This window comes from Arthroderma uncinatum (assembly GCF_011692745.1).
Source record: "Arthroderma uncinatum strain CBS 119779 chromosome Unknown scaffold3, whole genome shotgun sequence".
NCBI classification, from domain to species: Eukaryota; Fungi; Ascomycota; class Eurotiomycetes; order Onygenales; family Arthrodermataceae; genus Arthroderma; species Arthroderma uncinatum.
In genome coordinates, this window is record NW_022983865.1 from 3881303 (window position 1) to 3902246 (window position 20944).

The window sequence follows — 20944 nt, forward strand, 5'->3', positions numbered from 1 at the left end:
AAAGCGAGAGTAAGCAGAGAGGCTGAAAATAGGGTGTGAGTTTACCAAGTTAAGATATATTCTCTTTGTTTTTAAAAAAGCTAGTAGAAAGATAAATATAGTCCCTTATATGCTTCTCCATCGTCACTCATGAACTAATAGTCTAATATAAAAATCGAAGAAGAAAAAGAAAGCGATCTATCCAAAACCAAGCATCAACATAGAAAATCAAATATTAGCCGCTTGGGATAGCCTTGACGTAACAAGGAGAAGAGCGAAGATGGCTGTGTTGCGGGATTTGACTGGACAAGTCAATTGACGTCCCTGGAAACCCTTTCTAGAGACCGACATGAATCTATGATATAAACAGATAGAGCCTTTCCCTTTTTTTTTTTCTCATCCTCAGGGGAGTGATTACCGGTTGAACATGCAGAGAAGGAAATGTGAAATGCAAGTATTAAGTGGCAAGGCAAAGGATGTTCACGACCAGACGTCCTCTTGGTACGAGCCGGTGTTTCGCATATGCTTGACGAGTTCCTCGCCCTTCTCGGGTTTCAAGCCTCGTTGTTCAGCGAGGATCTGGCCAAGAACGACGTTCACTTCTCGAGCCATGTTGGCTGCATCACCGCAGACGTAGAAGTTGGCCTTCTTGGAGAGCAGATCGCTGACGAGTTCGGCGTGTTCCTTGAGACGGTGCTGAACGTATACCTTTTCAGAAGACTCGCGAGAAAAGGCGGTGATAAGTTTGAAGGAGTCGCCAAGTTTCTTGGATACCTCCTACAGAGGAAGTTAGCAAAAGTAGGTAAGTTAGAAAGATAGACAGAATAGTAACGTACCTCGAATTCATCTTTGTAGAGGAAGTCTTCGGTGCTCTTACGGCAGCCGTAGAAGAGGACTGTGGGACCGACGGTCTCACCGTTAGCTGCCTGAGCAACTCTCTCCTGGATGAAGCCACGGAACGGAGCTACACCGGTACCAGGACCGACCATGATGATCGGCTTGGATGGATCAGATGGGAGTTTGAAGTTAGAGTGGCGCACATGTACGGGGACATGGAAGCCGTCATATTTATTTCGAGGTCCGGTGATGGCGTACGTCAAACCGAATGGGTCTGGCTTTGGTTCACCGTGCTGTTTCTGTTTCAGGGCAAGAAGGTAGTTGGTGGTGACACCCTTGACGACGTGGCCGGCTCCAGGAACACGTAACGACTCGACGACGGCGGTGATGCTGATCTTTTCCTTCTGAACCATTGACGAAGAGGAGATGGAGTAGTATCGTGGCTGGATCTTCGGGATACCTTCGATAAGCAGCGAGAATGGGACGGCGGTAAAGGGTTTCTCGGTGAACGATTGCAGGGCCTGGGCGATGTTGTAGTAAAAGGTAGACACTTTATCGGAGAAGACATCTTTATCCTCGCCGATGCGGATCATCTTCTTCTTGGTTTCGTCATCCGGAGCGAATGCGGCGAGCTGAGAGATGAACTGTCGCGATACGGGCCCGCAGGCTTCGATGTAATATCTCACAACGGCGTCGTAGGTAGTTGGCTGAGGGAATGGGACTTTAGCGGTGACGTCAATTGGCTTGACACGAATGACCTGGTGACGTTTCTCTTCCAGGCCGAAGACCTTGAGGAAACGGTCGACTTCCTGGCCGGCATTGGTGGGCCAGACGGCGATGTGGTCGCCGGTCTGGTAGTTGAGCTGACTTCCTTCGATGTTGAATTCCATGTGCAGACAGTTACGGTCCTTGACGGAGAAGAGTTCGCGAGACTCGACGATGGGCGAGAGGAATGGGTTATGCGCATTGTATGGGCCCTGGCTACGTCCGTTGAGGTGGGATGAGTTTGGCTCGCCCAGGTAGACATTGTCGGATTCGGGTGTCATGTCGGCTTCCTCGATGATGCTGAAGGTCGGCTCGTAGACGGCCTCCCTCTCTTCGAGGCCCATCTCTGCAGCCAAAGCCTTCCACATGGGCTCCTTCCAGGCGAGATAGTCTTCTTCCATGGTTCCGGCGCCGTCATCGCCCTCGCCGGCGTCACCGATTCTCTTAGCACCACACTTGGTCAAGGCCTTGTCCACGATTCTAACCATGGCGTTGTAGTGTTCGTAGGTGTTGTTTCCGAGGCCAAAGGCGACATATCGCATGTTGGAGAGCGGCTGGTCTTCGGGAGAACCTCCATCTTCAAAGCTGGTATCGTCTCCAGAGAAGAATTGGAAGAACTCGACGGCGTTATCCGTCGGTTCGCCCTCGCCATAGGTAGCCAGGACGAAGAACGCAACCTTGTCTTCGGGGAATTTGTCCAGGGTCGAATAGTCGTAGTCTTCCAGGTCGGCGACCATGGTCTTGAGGCCGAATCGCTGAGAACCCTCCTTGGCCAGCCTGGACGCATAGTCCTCCGCGGTTCCGGTCTGGGAGCCGTAGAAGATGACACAGTTCTTGCCGGTTTCCTCTAGCTTCTCGACGATGTTTCGGGTCTGGCCTTGCTTTGCGCTGTTCGTTGCGGCATACGTGGAGGCATAGGGGTCCTTTGCAACACCCCAGTACGTGCCCTTGGTGAAGTATGCTATGGTCCCGACGAGTATCACCGCCAGGACGAGCATGTCCAGAGTGTCAACCTGCGCCATCTTGACCGTCGTAACCGTCGCTATAACCGTATGTCAACTGTCGCTGTCAAGCCTAACCATGCGAGAAAGTTGGAGCCTGATCAGAGCAAGACAGGGCAAAACGTCGTCCGTACAACCAAGGCTCGTCCTCCGGGCCTAGCGATCTGATATACGTGTCCGTTGGAGAGAATGGTCGACCGTCGAGCGGGAGGGGCACTCTCAACAGCGCTCCGGCTCCTGAAAAATAATATGGGGTGATGCTCGAATTATCTGATTCTCCGGATGAAAGTTTTCTCTAGCAATTCGGCGGCCGCTTATATTTTAGCCGTGCCGGGATGTTTCTGTGGGAGGATGCGGATGCGGCTGCACTGGTGGCCTGTCTTTCGTTCTTTTTATATATCTCCTTTAGTTTCTCCTATTTCCTCGGGCACCGGGCTGTCTGTCTGTTCCGTCTTCTCTGTTCGCGCCACGAAATCAAGGCTGGCTGATGGTCTTTTGCATAGGCAGTTATGTAAGCGTGGACAGACGAGAAGATAGGAGACAGGGAGACAGGGAGAGACGAGTAGACAGAGTAGAGGACAGGGAGAGACGAGTAGAGGGCAGACAGGGAGACAGGGAAGCAAGGAGAAGATAGAGATATAAATGCTCAGGGGTCTACAAAGCTCCGTCCGCAAGATCTCTCCTAGCCTCGTCGGAGCATCGATCCTCGAGGGATCCAAGGCCAGCATCCATGGTGATTCTACTGTTCGGCCTGGGATCCGAGCCTCTCTGCTCGTATTCTGTCTTCTCATCAATCTGTCGGTCGTACGCCGTAGATGCTGAAGCTATCCCAGCTCATCCACCAGAAACGGAGTATGCTATCCAGGTCTGATACTCCGTATACTCCTATCAGCGTATCCTGCCTCCTGAGCCTATGTCTCTCTGTTCTCCTATCCTTCTACCCTGTGCCTGTGTCTGTGTCTGTCCTAGATGTACCTGTTGTCTTATGTCTGTCCTAGATGTAGACCTGTGTAAGCCACCCATCTCCAGCAGTACCATAACGAGCACTCGTAGACAGACAGTATACAGTACTCCGTAGACAGTACTCCATAGACAGTACTCCGTAGACAGTAGACAACAAGACGAGAAGAGAAGAGAAGAGAAGAGAAGAGAAGAAACTGACCTGTTCCTAGATCATGGCCGTGGTGGATTAGTCAACGACGACGTTTTAACCGCCAGCAACGAACTTCAACCATCCATCACCACCGTCCATCCACGACCATGACCACCGACGCGCCCGACGGCCTTCTTCCCCCTTCTCGAGACTTGAATGGATAGCGGACACAGAATGCGGGGAGCAGACGGCCATTGCATAGCTGATATCCGTCTCCGCGCAGCTGCTGGGCCTTGAAATCATGCAGCAGACTCGTAAGTCTCCCTCCTCCCCAATTGCACCCGCGGCCTCTATATATTCCCGGCCATCCTGGCCCTCTCTCGCTGCCTCTCACTGTCCGCCGTCCTCGGGCCTCATGGGTGAAACGCTCTTGGTAGCACCTTGCTCACAATTGTTGCAGCTAGTCCGCACTCGATGCGACAGGCCCCGCCGGGTCAAGGCCAGTCCCTGGCTCATACCCCTGAAGAGTCGACTGCTGCACAGCACACGACCGCCATCCATTCTCCCTCAGACAGAGCTCCGGCGAGAAATCCACCTTCGTCGACGCCACATAGTCGAGATGTTTCTAGCGTTCGAGGTCGGCCGGGAGATGCGACTGCGGCTACTGGATTTGGCCTCGCCTCTCTGCAACCACACACCCAGCTACGAAACCAGTCGCATTCCAAGAGCCCGGAGCCGACCAGCGAGCGAGAACGAGAGCGTGAGCGCGAGAGGCCCGGTATCGGCTCGGACAGCGAAGGTCTAGAGAGACGGCCCTCGAATTCGTACGGCCACCATCGCCAGGCCTCGATCGTTCATGGAAGCATCCAGCATTCCAGAGGCCCCAGTTTCGCAAATTCGCCCGCCACGTCGAGCCCTCTGAGTCCCGAGATGATCTCAGCTGCTGGATTCGCGCCAGCTCTACCTGAATCGAAGCTTAACGGCGGCGTGCGGGAGAATGGTGACTTCTCGCCTGCCACGTTCATGGCGCCTGCTGGTGGTGTGGGAAATATCCTGCAGGGATCGCATTTGGCCTTGATACAAGATACTGTCCGGCCAGACGGGCTGGAGCGTCAGCATTCTCACCGTCGAGCCATCACCACTGGAAAGCTACGGAGGGAAAACTCGCACAGCAAGTCCCGTTCGGGACATGCCAACCAAGAAGCTAAAACGGTAGGAGAGTATGCTCTCCACCATCTCTTTAATTCGGTTAGTCGTGACATGCCATATTTATAGGACTGTATACTGACTGCGTTATATAGTTCGTGGGACAAGCGGAGGAAAAGATTAACAAATGTATCATGAGCATTGGAGAATTCGATGCGCCTGTAGAACAAGTATGTGGTCCAGGAGCGGACCCGACTTTCGACCAGCTCATTGCTGCCCTCGGCCACATCGCGAAACAGAAGCCTAAACCGCTGATAGACACTATAATGGTATGGAGGAAGTCAAAGGGCGATGCAGCTGCCACAGCAAAGCAAGGCTGGACTCAGGTAATGCTATTCGAGCTTCGAGATACTATATATGAAATTTCTTGCTAACAGGACATCTCATCAGCCCAAACCCCCTCCATCAATTTCGTCGACCATAGTACGGCGGAACACAGAACCACCACAGCCGGGACCAGACGTTCCAGATGCTGCTGGGTCACCGGCTGCTTCGATCCCTATAGTAAACAGGCAGGAAGATATACTCATGACCGAACGACGAGCAACCGTCTCCGTCTACCTCGTATGCCGTGTTCTCATCGAGATCTTCAACCAAAGCACGCTCAACGCAATCACACAAGAAATGGCAGATCGGCTAGAAGATATCGTATTCGGACAGCTAAAGGCCGTCGATCCAGATCAAATTTCTGCATCACCGCTAAGAATGGCTAATTGGCGCATCTACGGACAGTTGCTCGGCATCATGAGTGAAAGCAATTTCGCCAGTGTTTCCAACCAGTATCTTTCCGAGCTGGCTCAGTACCAGCGAGAAGACGGACGCATGCTGGCAGCCAGAGAGACGGAAACTAAAGCCGAATTATTGATTTTTGGACTGCGGCATCTTCGTCTTCGAGTATATCCGGAAGACGGGTGGGGGAAAACGTGTGATTTCCTGCAATCGCTTGCCAGGCTGTTCAGTGACGCACACGGACAACGTTTGAAACAGGCGTATTGCCAGATACTGGAGACTTTTCTCCTTCCCATCGCCGCCAATCCAGCCTGTGATTTGTCCTCGTCCAAATGGAAGGAATTCCTAGAGCTTCTCGTGCCTCGATTGTCCCAGGTCCTCGTGAAACCCCGGCATTGGAACAGTGCTTTCCCCCTTCATATCCTCCTCTTGTGTGTTTCTCCGCGAGATACGTTTCTCTCTCAGTGGATGCCGACTGTGAATGCGCTTTCACCGAAGCTTAAAGAGCGCCCTACCAGGGCTGCTGCGCTTCAGGCTATATGTCGATTACTCTGGACATATCTATACCGTTACTCTGACCCTCTCAGTAACCCTCTCCGTAAAACGGAGGAAGTGATTCGGATAGTCCTGCCAGGTGGAAGGAGAACGTATCTCACCACCGAACCTACAGTTGCAGAACCAATTACTCAGCTAGTCCGAATGATCGGCTTTAAGCACCCAGAGATGTGCTTCCGCAGCATCATCTTCCCACTGGTCAATTCCGACCTATTTACGTCCGGCAAAGATCTCAAGATCGAACAGATGGAGCCTGAAAAAATGGTTATTGGCATCCGCTCTTTCCTAGCTATCATGGCAGATATAGAAAACGGTGGCGGGACACCACCTCCTTTCCCACAGGAATTTGCTGTCACTGAGCAATCTCCTATCTCACCCTTCTCCCCGCAGGCATCCATCCCTGAGCCGCAATACAGTACCAACACTCCACCTCCAAAACCGCAGCCTTCTCCGCTCCCATTCAATCCGGCTAAGCTGAACGAAAATACTCGAAAATATTACCTCCGATTTTGCGAGATATTGGGGAAGATCACTATATTATGTGACAATACTTTCGGAGGACAAGCTGCTCTCGATGAAAAATTCGGCGGTGTTACGCCTAAGACTCCCATCACGGAACACTTTAGCTTTGGCCGACGTGATGACCATGCCAACACCCCTGACCAAAAGCAAGGGTTCTACGATCTTCTCCATGTCGCCGTTCAGGCACTGCCCCGGTGTCTTTCTGACCATATACCATTTAACTCCCTCATCAACCTCCTATGTACGGGCACCGCACACGTACAGTCTAACATCGCGGCATCATCCGCAGAGTCGCTCAAATCCATTGCCCGCCAGTCATACGCCCAACATGTAGCTATCGGGTTTGCCCGCTTCATCTTTAACTTTGATGCCAGATATTCCACCATGTCAGATGAAGGCATGCTTGGGCCAGGCCATATCGAATCGACGTTAAAACTATATGTTCAACTCATTCAGATATGGATCGAGGAAATAAGGCAGAAAACCAAGGATGCTACTATTGATTTGCCTGAGAAGACTGGTACAGGTGCTCGAGGGCTACAGCTTGATTTATCTGGCGTCCTCGCTCATGTGGAGGAGATCGAGTCCCACGGGCTATTCTTTCTATGTTCTCAATCAAGAACCGTTCGTGCGTTTGCCATAACGGTTCTTCGCCTTGTGACTGAATTCGACACAGCTCTAGGAAAGAATAATACTCGGATTATCCGTATTATGGAAGGGGACTCCCAACGGGTTCTCGATCTGAAAGATGAATCGTTGACTGTTGCGGAGCGAAGCAGACTCCAAAAGGGTAGACAAGAGAGCATTGCCCATAACACTCTTATTGAGCTATGCAGTAGCGAAGTATCATACGACTCGACTCTATGGGCAAAAGTGTTTCCAAATCTTATTCGGATAAGTTTCGACACCTGTCCATTCGCAGTCACCCTCGGCCGCGAAATTGTTTGCGCTAGATTAGTCCATATGCATAGACAGATTACTCATATCGCTGAGGGCCCTCCACCTATGCAACTCAATTCCCCCGACCATATTCCGACTCGCCCTATTATTATTAGGAGTGGCACGCCTCCAGAAGTCATGATTGAACAGTGGAAGCTGTATCTCATTATGGCTTGCACTACGTTAAATAGTGCGGGCGCCCAGTCCCAAAGTCAGCTGGCGAATGCTCAACACGCACGAAAAGCTTCCAAGGCCGGCCAGCAAAGCCAGGATAAGATTAACTCTGCAAGATCTCTCTTTGCTTTCGTCATTCCACTCCTATCTGCCCCGCACGATTCGATCAGAAATGCCATTGTTGTTGCTTTAGGCTCTATCAACATTGCATTATACAGGACATTGTTAGAGTCACTGCAGTACGCTGTGACTACTTGCAAGGAAGAAGCTAGGGTCCGTATTGGAACTCATCTTCGTACCCCGAGCACACCAAGGCGGAATAGACGTACAGATCTCCTCAGGACAGAAGTTACCAATGTCTACAAAGCGACGTCCCATTTCCTTAAGGACCCTGAAGTGTCTAACGATGACTGGATACTGAATAACATGGTGACATATACTCGAGATCTTAGAATCTTCTTAAGCGATGTCGAGGTGCAGAATGACCTGGAATTCCAAAACCTTCGATTCCATTTCTGCGGGTTACTTGAACAGTTGTTCGACGGGATTAAAAGGTCAAAGGAGCCATCGCGATGGATGCCATTCGAGTCCCGGAAATCGGCTTTCTCGCTAATGGAGGACTGGTGTGGCTATTCTCCCAATCAGAACCAGATTGCGGTTCGGGAAGAGAATATGCGAAAACTTACCATTGCACGACAACGCGAGAATGGCGAAGTGCGTAGCACTGCGGCAATGGAAATTGAGAAACGGAATTTGCGCACCGCTGCGCTGAGTTCTATGGCATCACTCTGTGGTGGTCCAATACGAATATCCACGGAAAGCGGAGCGACGCTCCAATTCGATATCAGACGCATGCTCTCCTGGATTGACATTATTCTCAACACTGAAAGTGATAAACTCCATGCCATTGGGCGACGAGCACTGAAAAATCTGATTGTTCACAACAAAGCTCTCCCGTACCTACTTGAGCAATGTATTGAGATGTGTTACTTATCCGAACGACCAAAGGCACTTGAGAGCTATTTTGAAGTTTTCTCACAAGTGGTTGTTGAAGAAAGCGACTACCCTGTTGCCTTTTGGCGCATCCTAGGCGCTGTCCTCTTTACTCTTGGGAATTCCAAAAGAGAGATCCGTATGAAATCTGCTCGGTTACTAAGAACGATTGAAGAACGGGAACAGAAGAACTCACGGCTACAAGACTTTGATATCAGCATCTCGGATAGGACAACTGCCGTGTATAAGCTTGCTCAGTTTGAAACTTCGAAGCGACTTGCACAGCAGCATGCCGATTTGGCATTCGTCATCTTCTCGGAGTTCTCTCTCCACTTCAAAAACATCCAGCCAGACACCCAACGTAATATGGTCGCAGCCATTCTGCCGTGGGTCCAAGCAATTGAACTCCAATTAGATCCGAACGGCGGCCCAACCTCAAAGTCTTACATGTTGCTTTCCAACCTTTTCGAAATCACCATTCGATCTGGAACTGTACTGCCAAACGAGGTCCAAGCCCTTTGGCAGGCTCTTGCCACTGGTCCCCATGCTGGCAATGTCCAACTCGTGCTTGATTTTATCATTAGCCTCTGTTTGGAGCGAAGAGAACAAAACTTCGTTGACTACGCGAAACAAATAGTTGTTTTCCTAGCATCAACCCCAGCGGGCTCCAAGGTTATTGAATTTTTCTTGCTTCAAGTCGTGCCCAAAAACATGGTACATGAGCGCCGTGAACCCCTTCCAGCTCCTACCGATCTATCAAACCTGCCATACGTTGCAGATCTAGGTACCATTTTGCCCGTTGGGAACAAACAAGTCGGTTTATCATTGGGACAAGTATCTCTGATATTTCTAGTCGACTTGATGGTTGCCCCAGTTAGTATCGGATTTGAGAGTGTCATCAAACTCATCCACGTTGCATTTATATTCTGGGATCACTACACCTTGACCGTACGAGAACAAGCACGAGAAATGCTCGTTCATCTAATCCATGAACTGGTCGCCTCGAAGCTAGAGAACGAAGTTCAAGGTGCCCAGCGTCAATCAATCGAAGATTTTGTGGAGTGTATTCGGCAAAGCGACCCTACTGTCATATGGGAATATGAAGATAATAACGAGAAGGATGAGAAAGCTGCCGATACAAGGGTACCATCGTCCATGCATCATGTTGCCCACAGCGTAGCAGGGATATTTAATGCCGTTTACGACGGAGTTAATGACCATTGGTCAAGAGAAGCGCTGAACTGGGCGACATCTTGTCCTGTTAGACATCTTGCCTGTCGGTCGTTCCAAGTATTCAGATGCATATCCACATCGCTCGACTCTCGGATGCTTGCTGACATGCTTGCACGACTTTCGAATACAATCGCTGAAGAAGAAACAGATTACCAGACGTTTTCGATGGAGATCTTGACCACGCTAAAAGTCATCATTAGCTCTCTCGCTCCGCAAGACCTTTTACGATATCCTCAGCTGTTCTGGACCACTTGTGCATGCCTTAATACGATACATGAGCGGGAATTTGTGGAGAGTCTGGCCATGCTCGAGAAATACCTGGACAAAATTGACCTGTCTGACGAAAGCGTGGCAGCCAAACTGCAAGAGAGCAAGCCTCCAAAGTGGGAAGGCGAATTTTGTGGGATCCAGGATCTGGTTTATAAAGGGTTAAAGTCATCAGAGTCGCTACACGAAACCCTCGCGGTACTGAGAAGACTAGCTGCCATACCGAACAATGATTTGGTTGGCGATGGAAACCGCTTGTTGTTTGCAGTTTGGGCGAATTTACCTGAGCTGTTGAACGAATATGACCCTGTAAAGGGATCCAGTAACGTCGAAAAACATGCCAGCCTACTTGCTACTATTGCAGAGAAACAAGGCTGCACTCAGTTATCGAACTGTTTGTTTACGTTCTCCCAAGCACAATACCGAACAAGTGACGAGTTCTTGGTCGACATTGTCAACGCGATATCAATGTACTATTTTCCAAGTCAGGATGTTCAGAGTTTGGTATTCCTGATGGGGCTTTTGACGAATAACACATCGTGGTTCCGTATTAGCATCATGCGGATTCTCAGTGCAATAATTTCTGAAATCGACATGCGTCGGCCAGATATATCTTGCCATGGCCCAGATCTTATCTCACCCTTACTTCGTCTCCTTCATACCGAACTCTGCCCTCAGGCGCTCGGAGTCCTTGACCACATTATGACAGTTGCTGGAAACCCAATGGAGCGCCATCATCTTCGTATGAGCATGGCATCCTCGGCGTCATCAAGAGCTATTCGCAAGGAGTTTGAAGGGATACAAAGCTTATACGGTATCCCAGAGCCAACAGGGTGGTCAATTCCCATCCCAGCCGCCCAGTCTAACTTGACCAGAAACAACGTTCATGCAGTGTTCTATACATGTGCCGAGGAAGACGGACTTGAAGGCCAACCGCCAGCTTCACCAGATCTGGAATTCCACGTTGACGACTACGGTGATTCGTATTTCCTGCCATTCCGCGCCGACACGATGAAATCGGTCGATACCGGAAACGAAACAAACATGGGTGATTTGTTACAAAAGCTCGACAGCCTGGATGACTTCTTCGAAGAGACGGAGGTGAATCACTCTGTGCCTTCGATCTCGGGAGCGTCCCTTCACAACTTTGCTACTACCGATTTCCCAGACGCCAGCACACATCTATACGATCAACATACTGCTCCGTTATTGCGGAAATCGCTTGCTCGAACAGCCTCCTCTTCTTCATTCCACAACGGCTTTGCCGACTCTAGACTTCCCCTTACCCGTACTGATTCGAACAGCGTTGGTGCTCCATCCATTCACCCATCGCCCTTAAGCACGTCTTCTTCATCCACGCAGCCACGGCGTGGATCGCTACACACGCGCTCCATCACCTCCCCAAGTAACTACTACCCGCAATCAAGTAATAACAATGGCAACCCTGGCACCCCTGAACTCAGCTATATTGGGCGATCTTTCCTTTCTGATGACGATACTGAGGATACGTTGTCAGATTCGGACGATCGTCTTACTCTTCACTACCCGTCGTCCTCTACCTCCCGCGTTGCAGTTATGGGTAACAGTAATCCTGAAGCCGGGTCGTTTTCTTTGGATACCATGATCCGAAGTGGTGTGCGCCGGTTAACCGGTGGCAACAACGCTGGGCGTGATAGAGATCGACAGCGTGAGCTATTAAGAGCCCAGCAACGAGCGATTGCTCAAACAGCCACTTCGCCCAGGGTACCAAAAGTGCCACCGGAGTACCTAGCAGGTGGAGCAAACAATCCAACGTCGCCTAGCCAGTGAACTGGTCCAACGATCTATTATTATTATTATTTTTCCGCAAAGTCTAAAATATCGCATTTATGCTTAATACTTATACCCCTCTTTCGTTTTCGATATCATACTACTGTTAAAATGTTGCTATGTCCCTTGTTATTTTATTTCTAATTCCCCGAGATAGAGTCTGTTTTACTCATTGCCTTCCGTTTCACGAGTCAGCTGTTAAACTACTGTATGTGGGTATAGGGGAGTTAGGTACATGATTATTTCCAGCGCATCTATCTACGTTACTATATGTATCCATTTACATCTGTGTGCCAAAGGAGCATTGATCCGGCTTGAGTCCCTTTACTTTGCAGCGTTTCTGCTTGTTTTACTTACCCCTTGATGTTCAGGTCTAGTAGCATTGGATAGCAATAGGTCCCAAAGGTTCTAGCTGCTAGAGTTGAACTGATTCCACATAACCCTGACCTCGACGTGGCCTTAATGTGGCCTCGATATGGCCTTAATTAGCACTCGCCGATCAAAATTAGTCCACCACTATGACTCGCAATCAGACCCCTCGTTTCCTCCGTTCTCTGATTAAAATGATAGTCTTATCGCATGCACTAGTTGGCGGTGTTTGGTCAAAGCACACCTATTCGGAGATGGAAGCAACCTCTTATTTTTCTCCGTGGAACAAGCAATCATTGCTATCCTATTTAACCATCTTGCTCTCACTTCTAACTAGTGCAGAAGTCAGTGCCACAATTTAATATTTAAGCCTTATCTGACGATCGTCAGCTACTGTCTCTTGGAGTATCAGAGTGGCGGCTTATTGCTCCTCTTTGCTTTTTTCAATATCACATCCCGCCTTTGAACAAGGCGATAGGCGGCAGCCCTGGATCCGGTTATTGGTTAAGTGCGGCCAACCACTTCACATCAATGGCCTGCATGCAAAAATAGAAAGAAATTCTCGGTTGGAGATGTTAATTATCAATTATAATTAAGTCATATGTAAGTAGGCCCAGGGTATGTATGAAGGGTGTATCAATATTTACAAAGAATCAGTAAAGAGCGTAGTGATAAGGTTCGTCAGTGAGTGAGGACGTAGGGGAAAAAAAAATTAATCAAAAGAAGGAATTCAAGACCCGAATGTCAGGGTCTTGGCCATTGCCGGGAGGTGGCAGGCCTTGTGTTGGACTCGATCGTGATAGATGATGCACCGTCTCTGGTTGGCGGTGCTAATGCAGGTCTGCTTACGACGGAGATTGTAGTCTGTTGATACACTCCGTCCATCTCGAATGCTTCTGCCTTTGGCGACGGTGTCGCTGAACCGTTTATCCGATGATACATCTTCTTATATGCATCGATAGGGCTAGTTGGAGAAGATATGGGTGTGCTGCTGCTGACAAGTGTAGTGCAGGTGGTGTTCTCAACATCCTTTTGTGAATTTGTTCCCCCCTGGTGCGATGATGAAGGGCCGTATCCAGTTCCGCCCTTGCGACGAGTAGACTCCGAGTTCAAGATCAATGATCGTCGAGTGACAGCATAGATAATCGTATGGACAAATCCAGAGGTCGACATTATCATTGCTGCGATGATATAGTAGGTAAACGGAGGTTTTGTGCCAGCGGCCGTAGCCATCCGCGAGGCCGCGATGGGTAGTGAGAGGGTGATGTAGGCAATGGGGTAGAGAAGCATAAGCTTGACAACACGCTTTAGACGGGAAAACTTTTCCTGTGACTGCTTGCTAAGGGTCGCAGAGAGGGCTACCTTGCGCCGTAGGTAGAAGAAAAGGATGACATAGATGGTAACGCTGCCGAATTGAGAAAGGAAGACCCAAATATAATGAGTCCCTAGTCTCAGGTCCTCGCGGGTCGAAGTTATCCAGCACTATTCAAAGTCAGCATAAGCCACGAAAGGGAGAGGAGAGTGTAGACATACCCAAGCGCCCGAATTCACATACGCGTGTTTTCCCTCCAAGAGAATAGGTAACACGGTAAGGAAGAGAGTAAACATCCATACCCCAATCACACAGCACACGAAAGTCCGGTACTCCAGCTTTCGACCAAGAATGACGGTGACAAAGGTGTGTATGGCGATTGACAGGACGAATAAGCCACTTGCTGGAATCCCTTCTTGGAATAGCCAGCCCTGTACGATGCAGGTATTCGAACCACCCTGAATAGCACCAATTCGTGCCCAGTGGGCGGTAATGATGGCACCGCCGGCCGTTTGCATGTCCGCGAGAATCAGGTTGTAAATTAGGATTATATATTGGTTATAACCAAAGTAGGTTGAAGAATATTTGCGCCAGAAGATAAGTCGATATGTGAGGAAACTAAACGAGCCGACGGTTGCAAGCAGCGAGAGACTGGCGATGGAGATGACGAGAGGGAAATATCTGTAATGGATCTTGAGGAGCGGAAATTTCAGCATCTCAATTGCATGAGTCTGAGCCACCGACGAACGGGCTACCAGCACCGGTGTATGCTCCTGTTCAGCCATGGCCAGTAGATCCAGTACCGAAGTCATGATGATGGTGGTATCTCAAACAAAAAATTCTCCCACTCGAGGAGCGGCGGACCGGTTTGACTACTTCGAGGCAGGCGATATGCAGTTTGCCGCGGACACTATGAGAGCTGGCCGGGGAGGGATGTCGGCTGTAAGGATACTCAATTGAAGATATCGACAGTCTCACAGAAACACCTCCAGCCAGCAGGCGACAGCCCATTGGGGGGTATGGTCGGTTTTATAAACTGCAGGGCAAGCTAGCCCCCCTGTCTTAGCTCTTCTCCAACGCTTCCGTGCAGGCGGTTACCCGTTCAATTCGCAGATATCAAGCCATCGGGGGGGAGGGGGGGAGGGGGATGTCTTCATTTCGAGCCAAAGAGGCTAGTTGGCCCCGGGGATGTATGAGGTTTCCAGCCCAGCGTCTGATATGCCATGGAACTAAGTCTGCTAACTTCACATAGCCGCATCAAGGGACCAGTATGAACGTTGGCCTAGCGATATGTTTGCTTCTCGACTATGCTTCGTATCCTGCCGGCTAGTGGCAACTCCTGGTCCACCAGGCTGGAGCTCTCCAGATCTCCGGCGAGCCTAAATGGTAGCGCTAGTTGACATAGTCTTCACACGGCTCAACTTGTATTTGTCGCCTGGGGACAGATGCATGCAATGTGCGACGCTGGCTGGCCATCTCAAGGTGCGGTGACGTCCTGCTCGCCCTTCTAGAGAATTCTTCTCCAAGCCACAGGTCGATCAGGCTCCTCGATAGTCAAAGGACGCGGATTGCTCAACGGCTGCAAGAAGTTGCATACCAAGCCGTTGAATGCCAATTATTCCTTCTTTGACAGCGCGCTATGGGGCTGAACGGGCGGACGGGGAGCACAGATTTGAGAGCATGGGAAGCTCCCCCCGGAGCCGGGGAGTCCCCTGTTCAGAGCTGGCAGGGTGTCCCTAGGCTGAAGGCTTTCGTCTTTGCCCTACGATGTCCCCTTTTTCGCCTTTCCCCTGGATTCGCGGACGATCGATGCTGTAGCACTTGACGGCAGAGAGTGCTCGCCTCCTTGCCCCAGATCACCATCTTGATCGCATATCCTCCGATGACCATTTTCCGTTTTTCGTTGGCGTCGGCCAGAAGGTCTCCTATTGTGCTGATCGTGTCTGTGGCGTCCTCCCGATAGAGCACTGCGGTTGCCATCAGGCGGAGTCTCTCCCGCCATTTGTTATTTCTGTTACCTCATAGCGTGAGGCAATAGACCCGAGGGTGGTTGATGTCAAGATTCCCACCGTCTGTCAAGCTGGGGTGCTCTCAACTATTGATTTTATGCTCATCTCAGGTATGGTTCGCATTCTTGGAGATTGATAGCAAGAATTGAGAGTACATGTTATCCACTGGTCAATCGCTTTTATATAAGGCTGAATTCTGGCGTTTTGTCGAGATCTAGGTAAGGAGAACGAGGTCCAGCGCAATCTATAATACGATATAAAATTGTTTCTAACATCTAACTACAGAACACGAGTATTCACTCATCCGCCACAGAGTAAGACCATGGTGTTGCCCCATTATCCAGCAGTAGCTCAACTATGTCCTGATGGCCTCCTTTTGTTGCTCCCGCAATTGCTGAATTATAAAGATACCCTCCCGGAGCATTGGGGTCGGCTCCCTTTTCCAGTAACAGCTTAACTATGCCTACACGGCCATAGCGTGAGGCTCTCCCAAGTGCGCTACCATAACGCTTTCCCCAAACATTGACATCAGCACCGCTCTCCAGTAGCAGTTTAACTATGTCCAGATGGCCACATTCTGAGGCTGCCCCAAGTGCGCTACCATAATGGCTTTCCCAAACATTGATATCAGCACCATTGTTTAGTAGAAGCCGTACCACACTCTCATGACCCCGATATGATGCTGCGTAAAGTGCAGTGCCCTGCTTCCCCATAGCATTGACATCAGCACCATTCTCTAGTAATAGCTGGACCATACTCTCATGGCCCCTAAGTGATGCTGTGTAAAGTGAAGTATCATGCTCCGCCCCAGCATTGATATCAGCACCATTGTTTGAAAAAAGCCGTACCACACTCTCATGGCTCCGATCTGATGCTGGATAAAGTGCAGTACTCTGCTTCCCCGTAGCGATGACACTAGCACCCCTATCTAGTAGTAACTGGACTATACTCTTATGATGCCTACTTGATGCTACGGAAAGCGCAGTATCATATCTCCCCTTAGCATTGATATCAGCACCATTGTTTAATAAAAGCCGTACCACACTCTCGTGCCCGTGATATGATGCTACGTAAAGTGCAGTACCCAGATCCCCCATAGCATTGATATCAGCACCCCTATCTAGTAGTAGCTGGACTATGCTGGTATAGCCACCAGAAGACGCGGAGCTGAGAGCGGAACCGTAGATTCCTGATATGGGACTTATATCGGCACCACTATCTAGTAGTAGCCGGACTATATTCTCGTGGCCCTCACTGGATGCTGCGTAAAGTGCAGGCTTTTGTAATCTCCCCAGAGGGTTAACCTTAGCACCCCTCTCTAGTAATAGCTGGACTATTCTCTCATGGCCTCGGCCACACGCGGCGATAATGGCAGAGGACCCATATCGAGATTTGAAATTGGCATCGGCACCATTATCCAGTAGGATTTGTACTATAGTTGCGAAACCTTCCCTTGATGCTACCACCAACGCGGTGAGATCGCAGTAACTTCGCTTATTGATTAAGTCCTTTATCGCGTGGCCGCTGCCTGATTCAGCAGCTATAATATCTTGCACCACTCGAGTAAGCCCAAAAAGCGATGCATAGTAGAGCGGTTGTCCAAGTTTTTCAACTATACTTGCAGGATGAGGGAAGTTCTCTGGACTCAAGTGTTCATATAATATTGCCCATGCGCAAAATTTTTCTCTCTTTTGCCTGAACAGTCTTAATATAGCCCCTTCAAGATGGTCTTGTTTCCTAGCATCCTTGTAGTGGTTATACCAGAATTCTGCAGCATAGTGAGCTAGCGGGTACTTCACATTTGGCATATCCAGTGACAAGTCCAGTTCCATCACATATACAAGGCTGATGTGTGTAATCTCCGTATGGGCCAGATCACCTTGTAGTGCAAATCTCCCTGACTTTTGTGCAAGAATGCGATCTGATTGGAGATACTCTTGGACTGAGAAGTGGGCGATATTGACAGTGGGTAAATCACTCTCAGTTGAATCTTCTGGGCGAACAATGCTGATCAATCCAGGGCATAGGTCATATAGGTCATCAGCGCCTTCCAGCCGACGTTGGCGGTCGAGATGCGCAGGCTCATCGAGACTGACTGCAATCCCATCGATAATCTCCGGTACTGTTAGAGGTCGGGCAGAATAACAGAGAAAAGTCAACATCCGCCGTGCTTCTTCAACTGCATCTTCATCGATGTTACATAACATTCGCTCATAAGTCTCGTCTAAATCTCGTGGCAACCCCTCCAGACACTTCATGAGCTTTTTCTCGCTCCGTAGACAACTTTTGAGGGCTTGGAATTGACACTCTACCCAGCGGAAACTGCGTGTTGTATTAGCCTGAATCTAATAAATATGATGAGGGGGCACTATCAACTGCTTACACTCCGCCTGCACGCTCAATCAGGGCCTTTTGTATTTTATCGTGATACGCCTCCCATTTATAGAGTGCCTTATTCGTTCGCAATTCGGCAGATATAAAATTGCTGATATCCTGGTTAATAGCATTATTACGCATAACCTCTTCTTCATCGGTGGTAGGGTTCAGACGGTTCCGGATATCGACCTCATCTCTACTAGTGACGAACAGATGCATTCCTGGCAAGGACCACGACTGGATCAAGGTTACCACGTCTAGAACTTCATCTCGATGGGTATAACGAGGACTTTCATCTAATGCATCCAGAAATATATACACGTGCTGGAATCTCTGAATCAAAGAGCGGAGGTAAGCGGTCAATTCTTGTGTCGGGGGAGTACCTGTGTTATGGGACCTATGGAGGCGCTCGAGTTCGTTATGGCCATCGTGGAGTTGGCCTGACAGCTGTAGCAGCAACGCTCGTAGCATGCCAGCGGCATCCTTTTTAGCTTCATCATTGAAGGTAAAGTAAAAGAACGCAATCCCAACAACGCCTGGAATGGCTTGTTTCTTTCGATATGTGTATTGGATGGCAGTGGAGCATAAAACCGACTTCCCAGATCCCGCGAAGCCGTTGAGCCAGAGCAAGGAAGAGGCCCCAGTCAGCCATGTCTCAAACTTAGTACTTCTGACAAGCCACATGCCGGTTCCTGAATGGCATTTGGCAACTGCCGAGTTGTGGTTGATAGTGGCATCTGGTGCCTTGAGCCAGTCACGGATCGTCGATGATATCTGATTTGCTCTCACAAGGTCAAGAACCAGCTTCACGTCCGCTATATCCTCTCGATGATTTCTATTTTCCTCAATCTGTAATGCATTCAATGCAAATGTCAGATTTTCTCGCATCTCGCCAATATCCTCATCAAGTTTTTTCAATGTACTCTCTTTGAACGGATAGGACACTCGACGCCCGGTAGCCTTGATGGCGGCCTTGAGGTCACCAGCCGGAGCCTTTTTCCTAAATTTTTCACACTCATCCTGAAGCTCATAGATGAGGTCCCCACAGTTTTCAATTGACGATTCAATGGCTTGAATCAGGTCTTTCTCATCGGGCTGGAATTTACGCTCCTGAATCCTCTGGTGAAGATACTGGAGCATACTCAGGAAACTCTTAAGCTTCCCCGTTGTGCGGTCCACAGCGACGTCTTGACCTTTGTATGAATCGTAGAATTTGACGATGGAGCCCGTAACCTGTATGCTGAGCGACACCAGCCCTGCTACACTCCCGGCAACGGAAAGCGGATCGGCCATTGTCAGTGGGGCCGTTCAGAGATAAGTTATATAGTGCAAGTAGAGAAGAGAAGAAGCGGGCCAGCGTCATCTATCTGTATCTGCAAGCAGAGTTCAAGTGGTAACCGCGACACTCTGCTACTATAGCCAGCGGCGGTGCGAGGGAGGCGACGCCTCGACTTTTATGACCCCGCGACCACATCAGCCTTGCATGGTGACCAGGATGGCATGATGCTAAGCCCTCCAATCGTTGACATCGTTCTCGTTATGCTGATACACTCCTTCTCCGTCCTTCGTGACCTGCGGGTATGATGTGAAGTCGACGAAGTGAGGTCGAGCATCGAGGACGTCGTCGTAAACTTCAACTAGAGGGAGTAACCTTAATAGAGTTGACATACAAACGATATTGTTCATAAAACTCCGCTGACTTCCCATGGAGCAGAATATCTGGAAATCAGCAACTTGTCAACGAGAAAAAGCAATTCATGCATTCAATGATGAGTGATCATTTGGACTCCAGGCTAGTTAACTAATTATTTAGTTAGCCTAAGCTTTCGAGATGGCTGTTTAGTTATATAAATAGCCGCTTGGTACTGCACGAAAACTCCTGTTCTGCAACAGTTAGGCGTTTCATCCGGCCAGCCCAAACAATATATAGTATGTGTGGTTCTCTCACTTCAGGGTCGGCGGGAGGTTAGCTGATATTTGAACTCCGGTTTCTCTATCAGATATAGAGCCGAGAAATATCCTCCTTTCGAATGTAGGCAAGCCTGATATGGAGGTCAAGCTGGCTGATTTCGAAAACGGTAAGTTGAGCCGCTAAAGGACGGACGTAACTATACAAACTACTGACACTTCAACTAGTCTTCGAAGCTCCAGATGACTTCCCTATCCAGCCGTTTGCGGTGCGTTGCCCGGAAGTTTGGCTTGAGCTGCCATGGGTTCCATCTGCAGATATCTGGAACCTAGGGCTTTTGGTAAGTATGGTAAAAATGTCCCCAATGATATTTTAAGCGGCATATTAACTCTCCGCAGTCCCTAAGGATGCGGTTTCGGGCTTTACTACTTGATCTAAAAATGCCTGATCTGGACGAATATCGGCGGAAAATAATGTCCGTGACAAAGATGAAGCGTCTGTTTGGTCTCGATGAACCATGGCCTAGCACCTTCCTCGGTTCAAGGTGTGCCCATGACCTCAAAGTTGTGGATTCTCTTGTAGCTCAAACGAAAACTCCGTCGATAACATCTTTCCTAGAAACAAGGGATAGAACCGAGGCAGAAATTGATTTTGCTACTCGGATGCTACAGATACATCCGGCAAATCGTTGGGCAGCTGAGCAGCTATTGGGACACCGTTGGGTGACAGGCTGAGAAGAAATAAAACAGCTAAATAGATTGGTTTTAAGTCTATCTTGAGGAGGCGGGAGAGCTACAAGTAGCCCTCACTATGACGTTGCCCGTGGAGAAGATGAAGGGCGCGTACATGATAAAAAAGGATATCTGT

The 20944-nt window shown here is 49.4% G+C and overlaps 5 protein-coding genes across 5 annotated transcripts; 2 read left to right on the top strand and 3 right to left on the bottom strand.

Annotated features, from left to right (window-relative positions):
* Positions 1-459: 459 nt before the first annotated feature.
* Positions 460-2603, bottom strand: GIQ15_04934 (NADPH-cytochrome P450 reductase; the record flags this gene model as incomplete). Its single annotated transcript, XM_033552351.1, has 2 exons — positions 460-675; positions 816-2603. The coding sequence occupies 2 exons, from the start codon at positions 2601-2603 to the stop codon at positions 460-462; spliced, it is 2004 nt and encodes a 667-aa protein (XP_033406081.1).
* Positions 2604-4149: 1546 nt separating this feature from the next.
* GIQ15_04935 (cell morphogenesis protein PAG1) lies at positions 4150-12102 on the top strand (the record flags this gene model as incomplete). The annotated part of the gene is made up of 3 exons (XM_033552352.1): positions 4150-4923; positions 4977-5207; positions 5272-12102. 3 exons carry the CDS (start codon positions 4150-4152, stop codon positions 12100-12102), a joined length of 7836 nt encoding a protein of 2611 aa, XP_033406082.1.
* A 1113-nt stretch (positions 12103-13215) lies between these two features.
* On the bottom strand, positions 13216-14595 carry GIQ15_04936 (uncharacterized protein; the record flags this gene model as incomplete). The annotated part of the gene is made up of 2 exons (XM_033552353.1): positions 13216-13953; positions 14005-14595. The coding sequence occupies 2 exons, from the start codon at positions 14593-14595 to the stop codon at positions 13216-13218; spliced, it is 1329 nt and encodes a 442-aa protein (XP_033406083.1).
* Positions 14596-16088: 1493 nt separating this feature from the next.
* GIQ15_04937 (ankyrin repeat-containing protein) lies at positions 16089-19461 on the bottom strand (the record flags this gene model as incomplete). The annotated part of the gene is made up of 2 exons (XM_033552354.1): positions 16089-18114; positions 18176-19461. 2 exons carry the CDS (start codon positions 19459-19461, stop codon positions 16089-16091), a joined length of 3312 nt encoding a protein of 1103 aa, XP_033406084.1.
* A 754-nt stretch (positions 19462-20215) lies between these two features.
* Positions 20216-20803, top strand: GIQ15_04938 (uncharacterized protein; the record flags this gene model as incomplete). Its single annotated transcript, XM_033552355.1, has 4 exons — positions 20216-20246; positions 20305-20417; positions 20476-20621; positions 20749-20803. The coding sequence occupies 4 exons, from the start codon at positions 20216-20218 to the stop codon at positions 20801-20803; spliced, it is 345 nt and encodes a 114-aa protein (XP_033406085.1).
* Positions 20804-20944: the final 141 nt, after the last annotated feature.